At 39.7% G+C, this 24,535-nt stretch overlaps 3 protein-coding genes and 1 pseudogene across 3 annotated transcripts; 2 read left to right on the forward strand and 2 right to left on the reverse strand.

The window, feature by feature from the left end:
• The first annotated feature begins 1,583 nt into the window (after positions 1-1,583).
• LOC137727869 (putative vesicle-associated membrane protein 726) lies at positions 1,584-5,478 on the forward strand. The gene is made up of 5 exons (XM_068466706.1): positions 1,584-1,918; positions 4,295-4,436; positions 4,534-4,654; positions 4,819-4,881; positions 5,066-5,478. The coding sequence occupies exons 1-5, from the start codon at positions 1,729-1,731 to the stop codon at positions 5,207-5,209; spliced, it is 660 nt and encodes a 219-aa protein (XP_068322807.1). The 5' UTR covers positions 1,584-1,728; the 3' UTR covers positions 5,210-5,478.
• A 38-nt stretch (positions 5,479-5,516) lies between these two features.
• Positions 5,517-7,702, reverse strand: LOC137727868 (pantoate--beta-alanine ligase-like). Its single transcript, XM_068466705.1, has 4 exons — positions 7,025-7,702; positions 6,259-6,372; positions 6,006-6,137; positions 5,517-5,797 (listed from the first exon to the last, which is right to left on the reverse strand). The coding sequence occupies exons 1-4, from the start codon at positions 7,610-7,612 to the stop codon at positions 5,681-5,683; spliced, it is 951 nt and encodes a 316-aa protein (XP_068322806.1). The 5' UTR covers positions 7,613-7,702; the 3' UTR covers positions 5,517-5,680.
• A 2,695-nt stretch (positions 7,703-10,397) lies between these two features.
• Positions 10,398-14,387, reverse strand: LOC137729834 (protein SULFUR DEFICIENCY-INDUCED 1-like; annotated as a pseudogene).
• An 8,097-nt stretch (positions 14,388-22,484) lies between these two features.
• Positions 22,485-23,279, forward strand: LOC137728360 (uncharacterized). Its single transcript, XM_068467170.1, has 2 exons — positions 22,485-22,746; positions 22,867-23,279. The coding sequence occupies exons 1-2, from the start codon at positions 22,485-22,487 to the stop codon at positions 23,277-23,279; spliced, it is 675 nt and encodes a 224-aa protein (XP_068323271.1).
• The last annotated feature ends 1,256 nt before the right edge of the window (positions 23,280-24,535 follow it).

Raw genomic sequence — 24,535 nt, forward strand, 5'->3', positions numbered from 1 at the left:
AATGGTGTAAAGAGGGACGACGAGACTTGTGTTGTCGTGGACAAGAAGAGTGCACCAAATGGGCATGCCCCGGACACTGTAGTCTTCAAGCTCAGCACATTATTGAAGAAACACTCGACCGCACCATGGGCTAGCCCATACACCCACTGCACGAGTGGAATACTACTTAGTCAAGTAGAAGGGCCAACCTGAGAGCGAGGCAAAAGCTGGGAACGGGCTTAAACTTACGATTCGAAGACCAAGTTAGAGACTGCTGGGCGTCTCGCAGAGCGACCCTCAACGAGGACGTTGAGACTTTTTGAAAAAAAAAATGTTTTTTTGTTCCACCACAGAGCATTACAAGCAAAAATATCCAGCATCTCAGTTTATACCTTTTAGAAGGGATTACAGTCGCTACATTAAAAAGTTTGCCCAAGTTTTTTGATGTTATGACATTGTTTTTTTTGGGGGGGGGGGGGGGGGAGAGAGATAGAGGCGGATGGGGATTGGGAAAGATGTTGACTGGGTTTTTTTTTTTTGGTTGATTTAGTTTTTCAAATATTTCATTTCGTTTGTTTTAATTTAAAAAAATTACTTTTTAATTTGTCTATGCAGCACCAAGTTCTTGGCTATGTAGGATGTCATCATAACAGAAAATTTATTGGATTTTGACTGTAAGGATCACATCAATGTGCAATAATGAATTTCAATGAAGATATTGATTGATTTTCAAATTGAAGGATCAAAGTGATGAGTTTGTTCAATTTCAGAAACCATTTGTAATACAAACCCTTAAAAATATGATGATCATAAAAAAAGTTTGGGCTGATATTAATGAATAATTGGGGGCAGTTTTTAGGTTTCACTTGAGGAAATTAGTGCTTAGGTCATATGTTTCCATTGAAATGCAACCTGGTTGGTGGACCATCACTTGGATGTCAACTCAAAATTATAAGTACTTAATTGGGCAGTAATCTTCTTTAATATTCAGGAGTACTCGACATTAATGAATGACAGCACTTAATATTAACAAAATTATCCAAGGCTTATAGTTTACAAGGTTTAACTATTGAGCTTTCGTTTTCATTTTTTTTATTTTTTGAAAAAAAAAGGGTAGTGCAACCAGCTACCTTATTTGGTCTCACCTTTTTTCTTAAATGCATACAAACTTTCTCTTGTATTTTGATTAATTCTACCACTTACGACAACGTATCAATTTATTATTAAATGATCGCACAAATTTGATCACATGTTCCGCATACGAAAATTATCTCCGTTCGTCAACATTACTTTAGTAAATAAAAAAAGAGTTCAAAATTAAGAAAAAAGTAAAAGAAAGAAAAACGTGTTGGATGAGGTCCTTTGATTTGAAAGAGTTTTGAACATTCTAGTGGGGGCCTATGTGCGTCTCCTTGACTTTGGTAGAAACGACCATTCAGATGCTTCCAAAAACTTCAAAATTCAACCGCAGCTCAGAAACTGCGTGGCATTTTCGTTATTTACTCTAAAGTTGGAGGGTAGCTTAACAAATTCACAACAAAGACCCCGTCGCTACCTAGCTTCTCATCTAGGCAAAACTCCTCTCTCTCTCTCTTTCTCTCTCTCTCATCACGATAAAACCACCGCGACTTTGCTTCTCTCTCTGCAACAAAAATTAACCCTCAGAACCTCCGCCCTCTCTCTCTCTCTAATCCGCAACCGAAACCTCCACTCTCTCTATCCTAGGTTTAGGGTTCGGGGATCGAATCGATGGGGCAGCAGTCGTTGATCTACAGCTTCGTGGCGCGCGGCACGGTGGTCCTCGCAGAGTACACGGAATTCACCGGAAACTTCACCAGCATAGCCTCCCAGTGCCTCCAGAAACTTCCGGCCACCAACAACAAGTTCACCTACAACTGCGACGGCCACACCTTCAACTACCTCGTCGATAATGGCTTCAGTAATTCCTCTCTCTCTCATCAGATCTTTTCTGATTTATGTTTTTAGTTTCCGGTCCGATCCGCGTCTTGGTCATGGATTTGATCCGCTAATTTTGCTCGATTTGGATTGCCTCCATGTTTCTATGCTATTTTTGGAAAATCATTTATTTTTAGGTCGATTGGCATAGATTTTTCTGGCTTTGAGGCTGTAGGATAAGATTCGTATAGATTCTCAGGCTCGTAATTTCTTGTGCGTTTTTCTCGGATTTTGTTAGGCTGTTTGGTAGGTGAGAATATGTTTGTGGAGAATGATAGAGTCAAAGTTTGTGCTGTGAAAAGGAAAAAAATTGGTAAAAGTAAACCTCGTAACCTGCTGTTGTGAACTTAAATTGATTCGTTTGATATGAGTGTTGATTGGTTCCTGATATGAGAGAAATAAAATTCACGATTGAAGTTTTTATTTGGGTATTTGTTTTTCAGGATTCAGTTAATAAATATTATTGTATCCGAATTATGTTAGTTGTAGCTTTCTCAAAAATATTCTGCAAGCCTGATGAGCATGGCTTTGTGTCTCATCTGGTTTTGTAAAGCTTATTCACTTGTGCATTCTAATGGCTTTCAAAAATTCAAAGTGTTCCTTGTTTTCAGATTTAACCAACGAAAAAACTCTCAGCTGAAATAAGTTGAATGAGTACGGTATTTTAGCTTCTACTTTTTTTGTAATTACCAGATTATGCTATAGGAAATATGGCAAGAAAGTCATTAATCGTCAAATCTGAATTAATGTTTTATTGTTGAGTAATGCTATACTTACTATCTATTTATACCATCATTTGTATCATCTCTCTATTAGAATTAGGGCCACCAACACATGTGAGTCCCATTTCTATTGAGCGATGATATGAATACATGGTAAGAATAGCATTGTTGTTTATTGGTATGTATGTTTCTACCAAGTTTGTCAACATTACCAAAACATAATTAGTTGAAGAAGTTGAACATGAATTGTCTCACTTTAAGGAACCTGTGGAAATGGAGTACCATGATCGGCCACTGTGAACAGCTCTTATTAATTAATCTGTCAAGATCATTTCTCTGACATGAATGCTTGCACCAGAACCTTGAGTTTTTGAAGCCCCTTGCTCTTGCTTGGGGTCGGAGGCAGCTAGATACCTCCTCCTTTCTTCCCTTCTTCTTTGCCTCTCCTACTTACTACAACCTAGCTCCCTCCCTTCCTTCCGTTTCCTTCCCCTTTCCCCCACAACCCCCCCCCCCCCCCCCCCCCCCCCACAAAAAAAAAACTTTTCCCCTCTTTGCCCCCCTCTTTTCCCCTTCCTCCTTCCTCCTGTCTCTTTGTCCCCCTCTTTTCCCCCCCTTTCATCTTTTTTATTCCCCGCATTCTGCTCTCAATCGTCTCTGCTGGTTTGAGAGTTGGTGGTATGTGGGCTCAGCGTTCTTCGCCGCTTACCCGGCTTTTATTGCCAGTTTTTGCTGTCTTATTTTCCTCTGTTTTCCACCCCTCCTATATATGTATCATGGTATCACCCCTTTTCAAACCCAAGCCTCCATCCTCTTCCATCTCTTCCCTCTACCACCCACCCTCATAATTCATCCACACCCCAAACTATTGCTCAAATCCACGAGCGACGAGCTGAAGATGGTGGCCAAATCCATTTTTGTTTTTCATTGCCCCTACCCCAACCGGCATGCCGGATTCTTTGGCTTCTGCCAAAGTAGGGGTATTTCACATACCCCTTAGCCTCACCACTCTTCCATCTGTTACTGTATTTGTATATACTTGCAGGGTTTGGTGAAGGTAATCTAGATTCGGTGGCTATCGTTCGGATTGGCATTTCTGTGACGAATTTTAGTTGCGGTGCTCATTTGGTTATGGGTTTGTAACTTTTGTGCTATGATGTCTTGGTTCAATTGTTCACTCAGTCGTTTTCTCCAGTGTGGCTGCCTTGGTGACTGCTGGCAAGGTGTTCATGGCGGCGGCGGCGGCAGTTGTTTACTGCTCTTGGACGATAGGATTTAGGGTTCTGTTATGTCTATCTGCTTATTGGGTTGGGCTTATGTGTGTTTGGTTTCTCCCAATGTTTATTGGTTTCCAGCATCCCTTTGGTTGGCTCCATGTAACCCTTCCTTTGTGTAATGAATTTAAGTTTTCGACCAAAAAAAACAAAAAAAAAGAAGAAAGAGCTGCCTGAAATTACTTTTCAGTGGCAAAACATTTCAGTTTTTATAAGTAGTTGCATGGATATTTAGTTTTTATACATTACACGTAGTTGGATGATGGGTATCTTTTTATTCATTTTTGTTTCGCTCTACTCTTTAAAGTTTGATACATTTATGTCTATAGGAGTTGAACTAACTTTACTCATTCGATGCTACAGCATATTGTGTAGTCGCAGTTGAGGCGGTTGGTCGACAAGTTCCGATTGCCTTCCTTGAGCGGATCAAGGAGGATTTTACCGGTAGATATGGTGGGGGAAAAGCTGCAACAGCAGTTGCAAATAGCCTGAACAAGGAATTTGGGTATTGTTGTTTTTTTGTTTTCCATTCATTGAATTGAATGCTCTTGCGATTTCCTATGAAGTCCTTCTAATCCCATAATTTTGGTGGCAATATATAGGTCCAAACTGAAGGAGCACATGCAATACTGTGTGGATCATCCCGAAGAGATCAGCAAGCTTGCAAAAGTGAAAGCTCAGGTTTCCGAAGTCAAAGGAGTTATGATGGAAAATATCGAGAAGGTAAGGCCTTGTGACTATTTGTATGTACAAAAAAAAAAACCTTTGTTTAGTTAGATATCTATTTCTTGTGGACATTTTTTTGCGGGATTGATATTCAGTAATAAAATTTTAGAGATTGGGAGTAATGTGGTTCGACGTTATTTGATTGATTATGTGCTTTGCAGGTTCTTGATCGTGGGGAGAAGATTGAACTTCTGGTGGATAAAACAGAGAACCTCCGCTCACAGGTTAGCGACCGTTGTCATTTTTATTGTACCCTGCCATAGCCGAGTCAATTACTTAGCACCAGTAAACCCTTAGTCGCTGTAGGGTTAGAGTAGTTATCTTTATCTTTTGTTGGTTGTGCATTTTGTTTCAGTTCCATTAATTTTCTTCTGTATTATGTGTTACTGATTGATTTGGGTGATGCAGGCACAAGATTTCAGGCAGCAGGGGACCCAGATGAGGAGGAAGATGTGGTTGCAGAACATGAAGGTCAAGCTGATAGTTTTGGGAATCTTAATCGCACTGATTCTCATCATCGTTCTATCCGTGTGCAATGGCTTCAAATGCTGATGTGTCCATAGACTCTTACTGCAGACTGGATGACGTTCATTCGTCGCGCTGATTTCTGGTCTACGTATAATTATTTTTGGCACATCCTACTTTCCGCTATATTTTGTATCGTAAGACCGTTTGTATAGCTTGTATTCGTGAATTCTTTCTATAATAGGCCCGCTCGGAAGTGTGAATCGCTCTTTGATTCCTTTTGTTCCGTGGAACTTATGTTGTAGCACTTTGTGACTGATTTGGCAAAACAACTGTGAGTGTTTCTAGATTTGATATTCAACAAGTGAGAAGTGTCGAATTTGCAAATGAAAGGTGAAGGAAATGTGTTCCTTTTCGCCTTCAATTGAGAATCGAAAACACGAAGGGAAATGTCCCTTGAGAATAATGTATGAAAATGGCTTTTGCCAAACAGAAAAACGAGTCCAAGTTTTTCGACATTCTTCTATGTATATGAAGTACGAAGTACCAAGACAATGGTCATATGTTGATCTCCATGTTGTCGATCAGTCGAACCTTTCCAAACCAGGCAGCGACACAGAACACAACAGGCCTTCTGATCTCTTCTACCGACTCCAAGCTTTCTTGGTCGACAATCTGGCCGCATAATTCACAAACAATTAGAAATTTCGAGCGAAGCTTCGTTAAGTTTGCTGAAAAATTAGCTTACAAGCCGTCTCCCGGAAAGGAGGAACAAATTAATACAAGAAAAACGAAGGTACAGATTCTTTCATATAGGGGTTTTAAAATGCAGAGCTATATGAAAAGCCAATGCAGTAAAACAAGTTCATTCTACGACGCTCACCTCAGCATAATCAACTCTTCCACCGGCTTCACTAATCGCTTGGATGACCAAGTCTCTCAACTCTTTACAATTAACTTGTCCCTTTTCTGCAGAAGATCTAGCTTCTGACAATGACTTGCTTATAGACAGTGCCTGCATATCACCGAAAATAACACACTAATACTTGAACAGAAGACACTGCTAGAGCAAGAACGCTGCACAACTCAAGTTCTATATTCGCAAATAATGAGAAAGGCTAAATGCAGTTGCAAACCTTTTCCCGTTCTTCAGGTGAGAGGCGCACATTGCGTGAACTCATTGCCAGGCCATCGTCTTCTCGCACTATTTCAGAACCTATCACTCTAACGGAAAAATCGAGATCTCGAACCTGTACAAATACAAAGAGAGCGATAATCAATAAGCAGCTTCCTACAAATGTGGCTAAACATCATCTAATCAAAATATGTCATGTCTAAAACTACTGCAGCAATTAGGTTTGAAATGGCCAACAGTAAAGCAAACAAAGTTTTTGAAACCGGTTTTAACCCAAACCCGAAATATATGATCTGCAACAATTATCCATTCAATTACCGCAAGCAACTCAAATCCTCAATGAACACAACATTGGCATCAGGTTCACACAATAAGTTCTCACACCGAACATTTTGTCATTTCTTACATGAAGTCCATCAAAATATATCCTCCCATGTGCCGCAAAAGTGACAATTTCGTACAAGAATTTAACGGAAGTTGACATACACACGTCCTCGAATTCAAACACTAAACAGAATGCAAACAACAAAGACAAAAATTGGATGCAATTGAAAAAGTAGCGACAAGACAAGAGGTACTAAATCATGTCTTGGCCATCACTTTTCCGACAAAATCTTTCAAAGTTTTACACTTTCATGCTCCAATTCATTAACTTCTAGAAGCTTATGGCGCGGCGAAAATTCCACGAAAATAGATTTCATCATACATTTCGTAGAATTCGCAAAACCGATTGAAAATGGAGCTCAAAAAATTGAACAGGAACTCACCATCCGCTGAATTATCCGCCATTGTTGATAATCCTTCTTCCCAAACACCGCAACATCAGGCTCCACGATATTAAACAACTTGCTCACAACCGTCGCAACCCCTCTGAAAAACACCGGCCTGCTCCGCCCGCACATCCCCTTCTCCAACCTCTCGACCCTAACCCACGTCTCGTGCCCCACCCCCTTGTCCTCCAAGCACGACACCGTTTCGCAGCCGCCGCTCTTAACCGCCCCATTACTCGCACGTGCGCTTGCGTCCGTGCTTCCTCCGTAGTCGTACAGGTTGTGGGGGTTGAAGACGACGTCGACGCCGCCGGGAATTTGTGTGAGCTTCCGGATGTCGCCGTGGAGATCGGACGGGTATGTGGAGAGGTCTTCGGAGGGGGCGAACTGACCCGGGTTCACGTAGATCGAGACGGCGAGGACGTCGGCGTGGGTGCGGGCTTCTCGGATGAGGGAAACGTGTCCTTCGTGGAGGTAGCCCATTGTGGGTACTAATCCGATGGTCTTGCCTTGGGCTCTCATAGCACGTGACCACCTCCTCATCTGGTCCTTGTCCCTGATAATCTCTGGTTCTTTGGCCGCCATTGTATCAGCGTTTTGAGGAGGAAAGAGAGAAGGATTGGTGGAATTTAAGAAAGCAAAGGTGAAGTGACAAGTGAGGAGGAAACCGTTTATGTGGCGGGTAGGTTGGGTCACGCCTGCCTAAGCTGACCGGAATAAGGATAGTTTAATAATAGAGAAAATTGTAACAATAATCCCTCAATTTTAACTTAATTAGAGTAATGGTCATCTTAACTAAAATTCCATGACTAATTTGTCTCTTAACTCTTTAAAACGTGCAACTATAGTTATTTTTATAAACTTCATTAGAACTTTCGTCAAAATGAGTCACATGTCACGCACATGAGGCTGAATCGAAAGGCAAATATGAAAAACTAAATGCGAAAAATTGTAGTAATGGTGCATCAACTTTAACCTGACTATGGAAATGGTCCCTTAACTTTAACTCAATTGCAGCAATGATCCCTCAACCTTAACCCAACTATAGTATTAGTTCTTCCAACATAACTCATTTTGATCGAATTCTAACAGAGGTAACGAAAAACGAAAATGACCATAGTTGCACGTTTTGATGAGTTAAGAGACTAATAATCATAAAATTTTAGTTTAGGGACCATTGCTCCAAATTCGTATGAAATGTTTGAACCCGAGCAAATTCTCGTGGAGGTAGCCAATTGTGGGTACTAATCCGATGGTCTTGCCTTGGGCTCTCATGGCGCGTGACCACCTCCTCATCTGGTCCTTATCCCTGATAATCTCTGGTTCTTTGGCCGCCATTGTATCAGCGTTTTGAGGAGGAAAGTGTGAAGGATTGGTGGAATTTAAGAATGCAAAGGTGAAGTGACAAGTGAGGAGGAAACCGTTTATGTGGTGGGTAGGTTGGGTCACGCCTGCCCACGCTGACCGGAAAATAAGGATATGTTTAATAATAGAGGAAATTGTAACAATGTTTTCTCAATTTTAGCCTAATTAGAGTAATAGTCATCTCAACTAAAATTCCATGATTAGTTTGTCTCTTAACTCCTTAAAACGTGCAACTATAGTCATTTTTATGAACTCCGTTAGAACTTTCGTCAAAATGAGTTACATATCACGCACATGAGGCTGAATCGAAAGACAAATATGAAAAACTAAAGGGAACTTTAACAAAAAGCTTCCGGTACTGTTCACTTTAATGAAAAACCATATTTTTACACTAAAATGTTAATCCTGGTATTATTCACTTTACCCTTTATTTTGTTCTTATCGTTAAAACTCAAAGTTTTTAAGCCATTTTCATTAGTTTTTCCAAAACTAAATGAGAAAGGCAAATATTCGTCAAAATGAGTCACATGTCATGCACATAAGATTGAATCGAAAGGCAAATATGAAAAACTAAATGAGAAAAAATTGTAGCAATGGTGCATCAACTTTAACCTGACTGTAGAAATGGTCCCTCAACTTTAACTCAATTGGAGCAATGATCCCTTAACTTTAACCCAATTATAGTACTGGTTCTTCCAACATAACTCATTTTGATGAAATTCTAACGGAGTTAACAAAAATGACCATAACTGCATATTTTGATGAGTTAAGAGACCAATGGTCATGAAATTTTAGTTTAGGGACCATTGCTCCAAATTTGTATGAATGTTTGAACCCGAGCAAATTCTCTTGGAGAATACTTGTATTCCCTCTTGGAGAATGTACATATTTCTCCACTTACAAATAAAGTATTTTCATCATATAAATTTCATAATCGGAAATGTTCAATTTCTTGATCTTCATTTGAAAATCATTCTTCATAATCGGAAATGTTCAATTTCTTAATCTTCATTTGAAAATCATTCTTACAAAAATCATTTGAATTGGAGATCGTTTAGTCATTCAAATGTATCAAATAACCAAAGGTGTAGGTATTAAGTATCATATTAATGATGAACCGCTCATTTATTTGATACATTTAGATGACTAAACGATCTCCTATTGCATGTTTTTTTTGTAGAGATGATCTTCAAGTTTAGGGTTTTATTGGTAAAGATATGTCATTTGCAATTGAGGAGCAAACTCATTTCTTCAAGGGAGAATACAAGTATTATTCGATTTTCTTTATCCATACGTTTATCATTTAAATATCCTTTACACAAACATTTTAAATAATACTTGCATTCCCCCTTTGTGGGATGAGCTTATTCTTTCACTTGTGAATAATGTATCTTTATCGTAAAAATTTTCATAATTGGAACCGTTCAATGTCTTAATTTTGATTTGAAGATTATCCCATGGAGGAAATGTAGGTATTATTCAAAAACTTTATTCAATTTAGAGGCTATTTAGTTATTCATATAAATTAATTCTTTTTTTTTAATACACACTTGCAAATAACGTATCTTCATCGTTTAAATTTTATAATCGAAACCATTCAATATATTAATTTTGATTGAAGATTATCCTGAAGGAGGAGATGCCTCATGCAAGTATTATTACAAAAAATTATTCAATTCAAAGGCTGTTTAGTTATCCATATAAATTATGTCTTCTTTTTTCTTTCTAATACATACAATATTATCTACAATGAGCTAAAAATGGGCTAACCATAATAATTTGACTCAAATTCACTTTTGGCGAGAATCGAACCTAAGACCTCTCATTTATAAGTGGAGAGGAATGTGACTAGACCATACTACTAAGTGACAAAACAAATCAAACATACTAACAATTATTCATAAAAATATGACTTGTCATCATAACGATTGATTTGTTCAACACATATGAATCGCTAAACAGTCACTGAATTAAATAAAATTTTCAAGACTTGATATAAAAAGAATGAACAATTTGAAGTTGAATACGATAAAATGATGTAATATTATGTAAAGAGTCAAGTATCATCCAAAACATAATACTTTGTTGGGAAGACTAGCACTGATTTGGATACGAAATAGAACCACTAAATTGTTGGTTCTCAATTCACTTTCTCATTACCAACTTAATTCTCTCCAACACAAGCATCACCTCCCTCACATTATGTACAAAAGGGACCTTATTCTAATTTACCCACACAACACAACAAAGCTTCTCTTTTTTGTTGTTGGGCCTAACTAAACATAAACCTCTTTCAATTTTTAACACATCTACATATGAACAACTAGAGAAACACTATTAGCATGCCACTTGATCTCTAAATTAAGAGATCTCTTCAAAGATGGGAAGCCTTTTAGATCTAAACGGACCCCATTCATTCATCAACTGCTCAAGCCCCTTCACAAAATCATCATCTATGCTCAATACATCCAATGACTCTGGCAAACAATTCATAGACCTCAACTCCATTAGCAACTCGTCCGCCCGTTTCCTCGACTTGCTCACCTCGGATCCTGGAAGTCTACTGTGCACCACATCTTCGAGAACCAAACGGGCCTCTTTGTGTCGGCCTTGTTTGATCAGGCACATGCCCAAGTTACATGCCTTGTTCGAGTTAGGGTTGATCATTTGGGCCTTTCAATACACAACCTCCGCCATCATGTAGTTACCCTTTTGCACATAGGCCCAGCCCAAATTGCCCTGTAAAATGTATCCAGATAAGTCACATTACTAATGTAACATGTTACTAAATTGTGAATCAAGACAATTGACAGCGTAACATACCAGTAATCTCGAGGTCTCTTGTGTAACTGAAACCTGAAACTTCTTTCCGTGAGAGCGGGCGATTTTAGTTGGTTTTCCGTTGAAGGCGGTGCCTTGGTATATCAACCTAAGCTTCCTCTTGAGCAAGTCAATTTGCTCCTCAACTTTGCCACATTTCTTGTACAAGTCAATGAGGACATTATCAAGTGAATCTTGGGCTTGTTTGGAGCAAAGGCCTCTAAAGGACTTGACAGCTTCAATGGCCTCATCAGTTCTGTCCAGTTGCTTCATCACCACAGCCATGTCTTTTAGGGCACTGTCCACTCTGTCTCCTGCATTTATTGCCTTCCAAAACAAAACTATTGCTGCCTCCGGATCCTTTTCAACTAGCTGAAATATTACACAAAAAAAAAATTGGGCTTGATAAGGATGAAAAAGTTGGGCTAGTATTTGGGCTCCCATGGAAAGGCCCATATATATAAGAAACTGTCACTCTCTCCCTATTTTTCACAGACTGGTCCAGATCAAGTGGGCCAACACTTGCTATTATTTTTATGACAGTCAAAAAGAAATACTAGGAATTGATTTTTGTTGTTAAGAAAAAATATTCAGGCAATTAATTACGACCGTCGACATTCGGCGTAATGCACATATGTATAATTAGGTTTTACCTTTGTGAAAAGAAAAAGAAAAAGAAAAAAAAAATGAGTTAAAACTTATGGGAGGATTTGCATGCATACCTTAGTATCAATTAGGATACCTAATATAACATTTGAAGTGGTTTAAACTTCTATCTTGTACGCAGATATGAACTTAGATAAATTGGTTGGAACATTGTATTTTTTTTTATCTCTATGATAAATTGCAAAATATTCACTATCTGCTGTGTTCAAAATATTAATATAGGTGGAAGTATCGATATGCAAATTTATAGAAATATTGATAGATATATCGACATTGGTTGCCTTTGACGGAAACTATGGAAATTTATACTGGATGGGTATATATAAAACTTTTTTTTATTTTATTATTATTTTACAAATTTATTATTATTAAAGGGAGGGGGAGGATTTGAAACTTACAATAATTAAGGGGATGATGAGTTTCGAACCCAGGACTCTTATCTATTAGAATGTTAGACCACATGGAAAGTTATGGAGTGGGTATATCACCCTTCCTTTCCATATCGATTCTTGAATTTTTGGACATTTTGACAAAAATATCAACAATTTTATGAATATTTTAAACACTGGCTGCGCACGTATATATACAACTTCTATTGTTCTACATTCTACGAGCCCAAAGTTAACTATTTCACGAAATTTATTAATGATTAAGCTATTTGGTTTAGCGAAAGTATGTATTTAATTATGGATGAAACTTCACTATTGCCTAGGTGGAGATACATATCTTGTAATCAATTACCACATAGTTTAACTATATGTTTGAGATCTGATTTACACCAGTGAATGACATTGAGATCTGACTTACCACTTAACCCCATATAAACAACCTAATTAATTATTAAACAGAGCCATAAAATTATTGAAAAACGAGGTCGATATTTCGATTGCATGGTAGGCAATAATCAGCTGTGAATTTGGGAAAAGAGAAAAGAGAAAGTGTGTATGAAGTTAAATACAATCATGTATTTTTCAATTGTTGAGGTGTTTGAATTGGGAAAAATTGAGGAAGTATTGGAGCATCAAAAACAAAAATGCTTGATTTGGTAATACTATAATCTCCATGGCAATTGGAGGAACAGCTGGACTCAAGCCTAAAGGGCGCGCAAAACAACAAAGCAGATAGAAATGAGAGAGTTTTAAAGATGGATAATACATCAAAGCAAGCAGAAAAACTTAGGCATAGCTGGCGATCTATCTCTCTTCTATTTATTTTTTTCGTCACGTAAGTTATAATCATAGTAATGAGGATGTATTTTTGTTTTACGTGCGACATAAAAATGCAATATATGCAGCTAAGAAAAATACATCTTGCCATGGAATTAAGCTTGTAATTCAAACTCAATCCCTACTAATCAAACTCATCATATCCGGCAAAAGCAAGATAAGGGGTTTTATTAGGGGTGGTTTGGTATGGGATCTCAAACTAAAAATTTTCGAGATGGAAATTTGAAGATCAATCCCAAACTAAAATTTCGGTATTTCCAATTTTTGGGAATCCCGAAATATTTTCGGTATTTCGGGATGGTTTGGTATTCCCAAATTTCATACTAATTGAAATAGTAATCATTTATACCAAGTTAAATTAACATGCAACCAAAATAAAATAGGTAACAAACCCAAAAGCAAAAAAATAAGTTACAAACCTAATATATATGTTTGAAAACTAACAATACAATTTTTTGATTTCGTGTTGAAGAAATAGACACATTTGTGAGGGGTTCATACTGACAAATGTGGTGATAAAGGGCTATGGTTACTACCTTAGACCACACCAATTATATTGCTACTAGTAGTCAGCAACAATTCAAATGTATAATAATACATATATAAATATATAATCATATATATTATTTATTTTCGATTTGGTATGGGATTACCGAAAGATTGAGTAGACAATATCGAATCCCCAACCGAAATTTTGGGATCAGTTTGGTATTTGATCCCGAAAATTTCGGGAATTTTGGTTTGGGACTTTTTTGGTTTGGAATCGGGATTTTTTTGGTTTGGTTTGGGATTTTCGGAAATTTTTTCCAGCCCTAGGTTTTATGACATGAACCAGCTTAAAATTGACCAACGATAACCCCAAAGACTAGATCGCGGACTTAGCCGTCGTCAAGTTTGCTACAGTAGTGTGTTCTGCTTTTACACACCCAAACTTCGAATTCTCTTTTTCGTAGTTTAGATTTTATATCGCTATGTTACGAAAAACGACTAAATTGAAAGAGTATTTAGGCTTGGAGACGAACCTGAGCATGTTTGGCTCTTACATAAGGACTATCACCAGAAGGAACCTTGTGAATAACATGATAAAGATCATCTTTCTTCCCTTTTGTGCTGCGGCTGTTCGTCTTCCAACTTCCCTCCATTCTTTCTCCTTTTCCCTCTTAATTTCTCTGGATTAATTGGCTACAATAATATTAATAAAAAAAAAGAAAAATAAATAAAAACAATAATATTGGAGGAGCAGGGTCTTCTCTCTCCCTTTGGAAAGAGAGAAGGATAGAAATCACGAGTCCAATTTATACAAGCATCATGAACATTGTTCTATATCACGGCCCCGTTCATATTTCGTATGTTTGTTCTTACGCAACAGCCAATCGACCACCCAGCGACGTGTCGTCCGGGATACGTGTCACGCTGAAATTCAACCTTTTTGGGATTCCTTGGGCCCCGCTGTAGGGTTAATTTGTTACCATTAGTCAAACCAGTTGCCAATACTAGCTAGATGTATATTCCACTTTAATCCTTTTGATTAGGGATAATGTAATCTTGTTCATGTGATTAATGAAAGTTGAATCTAACCTATGGCATAAACAGATCGGTCGTCATATTTTTCTCGGTAATTATTAAAGGTGGGGTTAGTTTTTCAATTACCTAATTAATATAAACATATAATTCTTCCCTTACCTTATAATCTCAATTTTGGGATGAACTTGACGTGATTATGTTGAGGCTCTTCTAATAACAAGCATTATGTGTAATCGATGAAAGTTATGCAGATGTTGTAAATAAGTATTACGAGATTTCTTATTATATATACAAAAATACATACTATCTAATTGTGTATAAAAATTGACGATTACACAATGTCGATTCTTCTGGCCAAGCTACCGTAACCCTTACCTGCATGTTGCATATCGAACGCTAAATTGCCTTTTATTTATTGTATCAATGGATAGATTAGCATCAGTGGTCTCTCTTTTTTGTACCAAATTCATGTGAGAGCCGAGAGGAAATGGCTTTTTTTTCTTTTGAATAATGAACTGTAATAGTATTTTACCACCTAATCATTGTTAGTGCATGCGTCCACTTCGACTAACCAAGCTAATTACATTGCATTCTACGTCCAAATTAAGAAATGAAGAGGTGTGTGGAAAAACAAAAAACATAATAAGGAAGACAATCTTTTTGAGACAAAGGCGATAGATGTATTGATGAGAGGAAATAGGATTACAACAAAAGGAGCAGTCAGACCTCAGACAAACAGTCTTCAAGTAAAACATCTCAAATAAAATTGGGTGATTCTTCAAACCAAAGACCAGGGCTGGTGGAAGAGAGACTGTAGCGGTTAAGTCTATGAGCAACTTTGTTTGCTTGGCGCCTGATGTGGGTAAAACAAATTCCAGTGATCCCTGAAGAAATCTTTCTGGAACCCTCAACAATGAGACCAATATCGGAGAGGTCCAACGAGGAAGCGCAAAGAGCTTGGGTGATCTGGAGCGAATCATTCTCAAGAACAATGTTTTGAAAACCCCTGGAAGACGCCAAAGCAAGACTCTTCCTGACCGCTAAAGCTTCAGTAAAGAGGGGGGAATGGACATGAGGAAGAGACTTAGATAAGCCTGCCAAAAAATTTCCTATCGAGTCACGGAGGACCGCCCCCTATTCCACTAATAAGGCAATTACCAACAAGGCGATTTGCATTCCAAACTCAATCTACATTTAGCTTCAGCAGGCTAGGCCTAGGCTTTACCCACTTTACCCCTGGAGAGGTCGGGAAGCGGCAAAGGGAAGAAGTAGGAGTAGAGATGAGGTGGAAAATTCTCGTCCAGGAGAAAGTGCGAGGGACCATGACATTAGAAGGATCATATTTGCTAGACCAAAGCATAGAATTCTGAGCAGTCCAAATAGCATAGGAGTGCATCAAGATTAAATCAAATATATACTTATCCAACATAGGAAAGAGAGATATCATCCACTCACCGACCGTGGGAGATAAATTGCCACTGGGTAGACGGCCCAAAACCGATAAGCTCCACACACAGGCTGCAAAAAGATAGTTGCGGAGGATATGGATGCCAGTTTCACCTTCACTGCAACAAAGCACACACTGGGAATTAATAGTAATGCGGCATTTGACTAGGTTGGACTTGGACGATATGATGTCCTTACAAAGGCGCCACGCATTCATTTGGACTTTTGGCGGGACTTTTGCTCCCCAAACCTTCTTCCAAAACAGAGAAAGTTGAGACTCCCTAGAGGAAGAGGCTCGATTAAATTTTCCCGTAGTCAAATCAAGATCAACATGGTAAGCGCTATGAACCGAGAATAATCCTTTCTTATCAAATGCCAAATAAGCCTTTCCTCCAGGAGACGATCACTAATGGGAAGTGAGAGGATGAGGTTGGCCTCAAATTCCGAGAATAAAGCCATTATAACATCGGATCTCCAGTATTTCCTTTGCGCATTGATAAGATCGCTAACAAAAAGAGAGTTGCAGTCTGGGGGCCTGCGCCACTACTTTGACCAGAATCTCACGACTCGTCGAACTTAAGAGCTTCCTTTTCCAGTTTTGGAGTCACTTCCAGAGACGTTCTTTTATAAAGTTGAAGCATTGGCCTATATTCCTTCCCACAAACGTTAAGAGGCCTAGGTACTTGTCATGTTGCGTCATCTGTGTCACCCCCAGATTAGAGGCCAAAGAATCCTGCAAGTTTCGCTTCACGTTTATGCTAAAAGAGACTTCGCTCTTCTGTAAGTTGATCATTTGGCCCGAGGCAAGTTCGTACTTGTGAAGGATTAGCTTAATTTGGTGGCACTCATCTTCAGTTGCTCTTGCGAATATAAATCTATCATCCGCAAATATGAGGTGGTTAATATGGGGAGTATCGGAGCAAATCAAAATACCATGGATGAGCCCATCACGTTCCTTTTTAGCAATCAACGCCGAAAGACCTTCGACATAAAGGAGGAAAAGATAAGGTGACAACAGGTCTCCTTGCCGTAAGCCTCTCGATGGGTGGAGGTAATCTCTTGGCACACCATTGATTAGAAATGCATATGAAATTGTCTAGACACAAGTCATAATCAATTTGGTCCATTTGCTACAAAAACCTAGACACAGAAGGACATTTCTCAGATATCCCCATTCAATTCGATCATAAGCCTTGCTTATGTCGAGTTTCAAGGATAAAAAACCTTTTTTTCCCCTGTGCCTCTTGAACATAAAGTGAGATAGCTCCGTGGCAAGAATTATATTGTCAAAGATTTGTCGACCTAGAAAACGCTTTGGTGATGGGAAATAACATGCTGGAGAATTAGCTTGAGACGGTTTGCAATTACCTATGAAGCAATTTTGAAAACCACATTACAGAGGCTAATGGGCTGGAGTTAAGACATGTCTTCCGGGGTCTTAACCCTTGGAATGAAGGTGATGTAGATGTAGTTCACTTTCTTTAGATGATTGCCCGAGTTTAGAAAAGAAAGTATTGCTCTTGATACATTTTCACCATTTATACTCCAAAATTTTTGGAAGAATAGAGGAAGGAGCCCATCGAGGCCAGGGGATGACGAAGGTTGCATCTGAAAGACAGCCCTTTTAATTTCACCGGGATCAAATTTCTGCATCAGAGAGGCATTCATATCCTCAGTCACACGTTTATCAATGGCTTCAAAAATTTCCCCATCAGCTAGAGGGTGGTTGGAGGTGAAAATATTTGAAAAATAATTAGTGACCACACCCTCAATACCTCCTCATACCAAACACCATCATTGCCCTTCAATTATGCTATCCAGTTCTTGCTTCGGCAAACGGATGCCCTTCGATGAAAAAAGTTTAGTGTTCTGGTCTCCATCTCTCATCCAGCTTGTCTTGGACCTTTGTCTGAATAGGTATCCTCTTGGGCTAGAAGATAATCAAGTTGCTGGGCGAGTACCTGTCTCCAATAGGTTTCCTCTAGATAAATTTGATTGCTAATTATTAGGGTAAATTACATTTTACCCCCTCAGGTTTCAGTGCAATTACAACCTCATACAACATCTTTAAAACATTTTAATCTCATACATTTAGTATTATTTTATTTTAATTTCATACAATCGTTAAAAAATCTGTTAAGTTTATCGTTAAGTGATGATGTGGCAAATATAAGATTTCCATTTGTGCTGACGTGGCTGCAACATTTGTGCCACATGACTTAACCCTTAATAAAAAATTTAAAATATTAAAATAATTAATTAAAGAAAAAAAAAAAAACAGAAACCCTTTTTTCATCTTCTCTACCTAAGCCACCCCTTCATCCCCTCCATGGCTCCACCATTTTCCCCCATCACTTCTGCACCTTTCTCTAACCATAAATCTCATCATCTTCCTTATCCTATCACCAATCTTTTGCCCCAAAATTTTCCCATCCCAGGTCGCAGGCTGATTCACCCCCTTCCCCCATCACTTTTGCACTTTTCTCTATTCATAATTTCCTTTCTTCATCTTCATTCTACCATCACCAACCCTTAGCCCCAAATATTTCCCACCCCAACTCGCACGATGTAGACGCGCCTTGCCTATCATGAAGGAATTGCATGAGGTGGGTCTGATTTCAGGCAACAACAACGACAGGATGTGGCTTGGTGGCGCAGATCCGGCTCGGTTTGGTGTCAATGCTGGAAGTTCCGATTCAAGGAGGCTTGATGTCGTTGTAATTGAACATGAGCTTGGTGGTTGGATAAGGGTGGTTGAAGAAGAAGGTCGAATCATTGGAAAACCAGACGGTGACAGAGGTTAGGGAGAGGTGGTGTGTTTGACGGGGAAGATAGGTTTTTGGGTTTTTTTTTTTTTTTTTTTTTTTTTTTTTTTGGGGGGGTTTGAGAGGGAGTTCAAAATGGGGGAAGGGGTGGGTGATGGGTGATGGGTGATGGGGGATGGGAGAAAGGGGTGAGCTCGGGTGAGGAAGACGAAGGGGATTTCTGGTTTTTTTTATTTACTTTTCTTTAATTAATTATTTTAATATTTAAATTTTTTTTATTAAGCGTTTAACCACGTGGCACAAATGTGGTAGTCACGTTAGCACAAATGGGGACTTCATATTTACCACGTCATCACTTAATGGTTAACTTAACAGATTTTCAACGGTTGTATGAAACTGAAATAAAATAATATAAATGTATGAGATTGAAATGTTTTAAAGATGTTATATAAGATTGTAATTGCACCGAAACCTGAGGAGGTAAAATGTAATTTACCCTGATAATTAGCGATCAAATTTATCTATATTTTTTTTATCAAATCCAAATTCTTTTCTTTTTCTTTCTTTTTTTTTTTTTTAACAAAAAATCTTTTCATTTTTATACGAGGAATATGTCACTTTAAACCATCCAACTATATTGTTTCGAATAAATTTGAACAGGAGCAAATTTTCTTGGATAATACTTGTATTTTTCTTTTGGAGAATGAACTTATTTCCAACACTTATAAATAGCATATTTTCATCATAGAAATTTTATAATCGGAACTATTCAATTTCTTAATCTTCATTTGAAAATCATTCTCACAAAAATCATTTGAATTAGAAGTCATTTCGTCCTTCAAATGTTTCAAATAAATCAACGGTATAGGTATTAAGTATCATATAAATGATGAACCGTTCACTTATTTGATATATTTAGATGACTAAACGATCTCGGATTTGAATGGTTTTTTGTAAGAATGATCTTCAAATGAAGATTAAGAAATTTATTTGATAAAGATACATCACTTGAAAGTGGAGGAGCGAGCTCATTTCTTCAAGGGGGAATGCAAGTATTATTCAATTTTCTTTATCCATACTTTCATCATTTAAATTGTAACATCCCGTCCCGGGGTTATTAAAACGTACGTATGAATTTACGATTTTACCCCTAGATCGTTTTTGTCACGTTATTGGTTGTTGGTGTGGTGTGGAATGTATTGGATCACACCCACACACACACACACACTATCACTTTCCCGGGATTCCCTCCCTCTTTCCCTCACTCTTTGTCTCTCTCTGTCTGTCTCTCTCTCTCTCTCTCTCCCCGAGTTCTTCTTCTTCTTCTTCTGCTTCATTCAACACACGGACACACATACAAACATACTCAAACCTTCACCAATCAAGAAACCAAGACCACCCTCGTGCTCGTGAGGCTGAGAGGAGTTCAGAGGTACCATTTTCAGGTAAGGAAACTATCATTTTCAAGTCGATATCACCATGGCCGATTTGAGCACTGTTCATGCAAACCTAATCTAGCTTGTTTTAGGAAATTCTAAGCTTGTAGTTGTGTTTGTGAGGTTCCCAGGAGCTTGGGAGTGTTTCGTTGGACGAGTTTGGACGTTGGGATCGTCCTGTTCAAAGTTGGCCGAACTTGGATTGTTGTTGCAGGTATGATCTAGTGAGTTTTAGCTTGTAAAAGTGGTCTAACGTGATTCTACTAGTCCTAAGCTTCATTTTGGTATAAAGATCGTGAAAAATGGTTGAAAAACGAAGGAGAAAACTAAGTTTGAAAATTTCCTAGTTTTCCGGCGCCGTCGCCGGCGCCGGAGGCTCGCCGGAGAAGAAAGGGGAATATTCCGTTAAGTTAACGGAATATTCCTAACGGCAGTTGACGGCGTCAGTTAAGGTTAACGGAATATTCCGTCAGTTTAACGGAATATTCCTGACGGCGTCAGTTGACGCCGTCAGTGTGCATGGCACGTGGCCGCGCGTGGGGGCGCGTGCGGGGTCCAAAAATTATTCTAAAAATATGGGTGTGATCCTGAGGTTGTGTAGAGCACGTTGGTATATTCATTTGTCCATTTTGAGCAATGTATGAGAAGTTATTACGAGAAGTTAGTTATGTGCTTTTAAATTAACGTTTTCGTAGCTATTTCGCGTATAGGTGATACGTATCCCGAGGACGAGCGTACACACTCGAGGCAGGGGGGCTACGACCCTTCTAATTATTAGTGAGTGGGCTTTTGTTTTCCGTATATACCTATATACATTTATATTCCCAGAAATTAAATAGAAAAGGTTATTTGTTTTATGCCATGCATCATATGAATGTCGTTTACGCATCATCGCATGTATTAGTAGTGGCATACATATATATATGTGTATTTGGTGCTGTGGACGCACAGGTAAGTGGTATTCATGTTGTTATGCAGTAGTAGTTTGAGATGTTAGAGAGCTCATAATCTGCACCCCCGGTGTTAGTGCTCCCGCCCGAGGCCAGGGCACAGCCTTCACGTGTATGTTCACCAGCACCGCATACTCGCCTTGGATCCAAGTTAGGTGCAAAGCCTGTCGTACAGACCACATTAGGTGGTTCTGACTCGTAGGTGACCCGCGATTTATCGCCCAGCTTCACGTGATCGTAGCACTAGAGCATACATATATATATTACACCCAGCCTGTCGTACAGACCACGTTAGGTGGTTCCGACTCGTGTGCAGATTCAGTATTGAGTTGAGATTGGAGCTCTATATGCAGCCGTACAGGTCATGTTAGATGACTCCCGGCTGCTAGATTATATGTTATTGATGTGAATTACGCTTGAGCATTTATATTTGATTATGAGATTCTGTTGTGGCATATTCTCGAGCATGAATGGCATATTTTGGAGCATGATTGACATATCTATACATACGTATATATGTTCATTTTCTGGGAAGTATACAGGTTTTACGGCGAGGGGTTAGAATGTATTTTGCTAAAGAGTTTTCAAAGAGCTTTGTTTTTGCCCACTCACGCTTTTGTTTTTGCGCCCCTCCAGGTTCTAGTGGTCTAGCAAGTTCGGTGGTTTTTCCCAGAGGGCGTCCCGGCATTTCTGACAGACACTCACCATTGTAGGGTCACCTTCGGGTGTATTTATGTCGTATCTTTTCCTTTTGGACTGTTGTAGACTTGCTCTGAATTGTGTCTCACATACACTAGCACTTGTTTTAGTACTTTGTATACTAGTTTTTAATTATTCGTACTTTTATATTACTATCTTCATAGCTTCCGCACGCGCACATGGCTACGTCACCTTCGTGTGACGGCCAGCATGCCCTGATCTCGGTCGGGGTGTGTCAGCTTGGTATCAGAGCCAGGTTTGGCAGTCCTGTGTCTTTGTGAGTATTCTAATAGTTGGTGTCTTCTGTCAGAATCATGCTGCCTCGTCGGGAACCACGTCACTCTGATGAGTCTAGTTTCCCCGATCTTACTCAGTTGGGGGAAGTTATTGCTACAGCCCTTCAGACAGTGATGCGCCCTCCCTAGAGGACTCCTCTGGAGACTATGTATAATCTGAAGTTGGATAAGTTTAAAGGTAGTGAGGGTCACGAAGGCGCAGAGCGTTGGTTGGAACACATAGACAAGACTTTCCGTGTGTTGCATAACCAGGGGAACCTTCCTATGGAGAGGTGGGTCGAGACAACCTCATGGTTTCTGGAGATGGAGTCTGCAGCCTGGTGGGAACAGGAGCTTCATAGGTTGACTCTAGCTCAGAGGACCGATTGGAATGTTTTCAAGGACGTGTTTCAGAGGAGATTTGTACCCCCTGAGTATATTGATCGTAAGAAACAGGAATTCACTGAGTTGAAACAGCGGAAGTTGACGGCTAACGAGTATTATCGGAAGTTCACTGATCTGTCTCGTTACTATCCTGACGTCGCTGGTAATCCGGCGGAGATGCTTCGTCGTTTCCGTTTAGGCACTAGGAAGAGATGGCGTTCTATGGCGACTACTACTCACTGTGAGTCCTACCAGGAATTCTATGAGATACTGTTGAGGATAGAGGACTCTGAGAATATGTCGAGTGACAGTGATGAAAAGAAAGATGACAAAGGGAAAGGTCAAATGTCGCTTGGGCCTCGCCAGACGCAAAACTTCAAGAGGGGTGGTGCTAGTTCAAGTTCGTCTAGTGGTGGTTTCAGTACCTCTGGACAGGGACGAGGAGGTAGGTTTTATGGAGGTGCTCGAGGCCAGAGACAAGGTGATGGTGGCCGAAGCCGAGTTCCATTTTGCCGTAGGTGTAATAACCGACATTTCGGCGAGTGCAGGCATAGCAGCGGTGGTTGTTTCACATGTGGACAGGTGGGACATAGAGCGGTGAATTGTCCCCAGGGTCAGCAGCAGAGGCCACAGCAGAACTATATGCTGCCACCTGCACCGATTCGGCAAATCCAGGGTCCGAGTAATTATGGTTAAGCAGGTAGAGGTGGTGCTTATCACTATCAGGGTGATGCTGTTCCCTATGCTCCGGGACAATATCAGTACCCCCAGGACCCGTATTCACAAGGTGGTTATCCCCCGTATCCCAGCAACTACATGCCATATCCTTCAGCTCCAACGGGTGGTTCTCAGTGGTACCAAGGAGGACAGTATCAGCAGAGTGAGATTGCTACTAGTAGTGCAGGGTCTTCGAGACAGTTGGGTCAGCCCAGTCAGGGGCGTGGAGCTCAAGGTCGCGGTGTTCAATCGAGCAGAGGTCGCGGCGGACGACAGCAGGGCCAGGGGCGTATTCACAATATTTCCCTGCAGGATGCTCAGAACAACCCGGACTTGATTATGGGTACGTTAAACATTCTTGGTTATTTTGCTAGAGTCTTAATTGATTGTGGAGCTACACATTCCGTTATTTCTCATACATTTGCTCAAGTAACGCAACCTCGCCCCACACCTCTAGGGTACGATTTAGAGTTCGCTATGCCTAGAGGAGAGAGATGTGTTGTAGATTGTATGTACCCAGGATGTCCAGTGATAGTAGAGGGTGTTGTTATGCCCGCTGATCTTATCCCGTTAGATATTGTCGATTTTGATGTGATTTTGGGCACAGATTGGTTGCACTTCTATCGTGCCAACATTGATTGTTACGGGAAAGTAGTTACGTTTCACTGTCCTGGATTACCTGAGGTTACTTTTGTGGGTGAGCAGAGTGGGGTAAGACACGGCGTTATTTCGGCTTTGCGAGCGAAGAAGTTGTTGTCTAAAGGTTGTCAGGGGTATCTAGCTCATGTGGTGTTAGATGAGACCGTTCCTAGCAGAATTGAGGATGTGAGAGTGGTCAGACACTTCCCTGATGTTTTTCCTGAGGATTTACCTGGTTTACCCCCAGATCGAGATGTGGAGTTCACTATTGAGTTACTTCCAGGTACTAATCCTATTTCTTTAACTCCTTATCGTATGGCTCCCGCTGAGTTAAGGGAATTGAAAGTGCAGTTACAGGAATTAGTGGATAAGGGATTTATTCAGCCTAGTACTTCGCCTTGGGGCGCTCCAGTGTTGTTTGTGAAAAAGAAAGATGGGACTTTGAGGCTGTGTATCGACTACAGACAATTGAATCGGGTGACGATTAAAAATCGTTATCCATTGCCTCGTTTCGACGATTTGTTTGATCAGCTGAAAGGTGCTTGCGTATTTTCTAAGATAGACTTGAGGTCTGGGTACTACCAGCTGAAGATTAG

Source organism: Pyrus communis, chromosome 3 (assembly GCF_963583255.1).
Source record: "Pyrus communis chromosome 3, drPyrComm1.1, whole genome shotgun sequence".
Taxonomy (NCBI): domain Eukaryota; kingdom Viridiplantae; phylum Streptophyta; class Magnoliopsida; order Rosales; family Rosaceae; genus Pyrus; species Pyrus communis.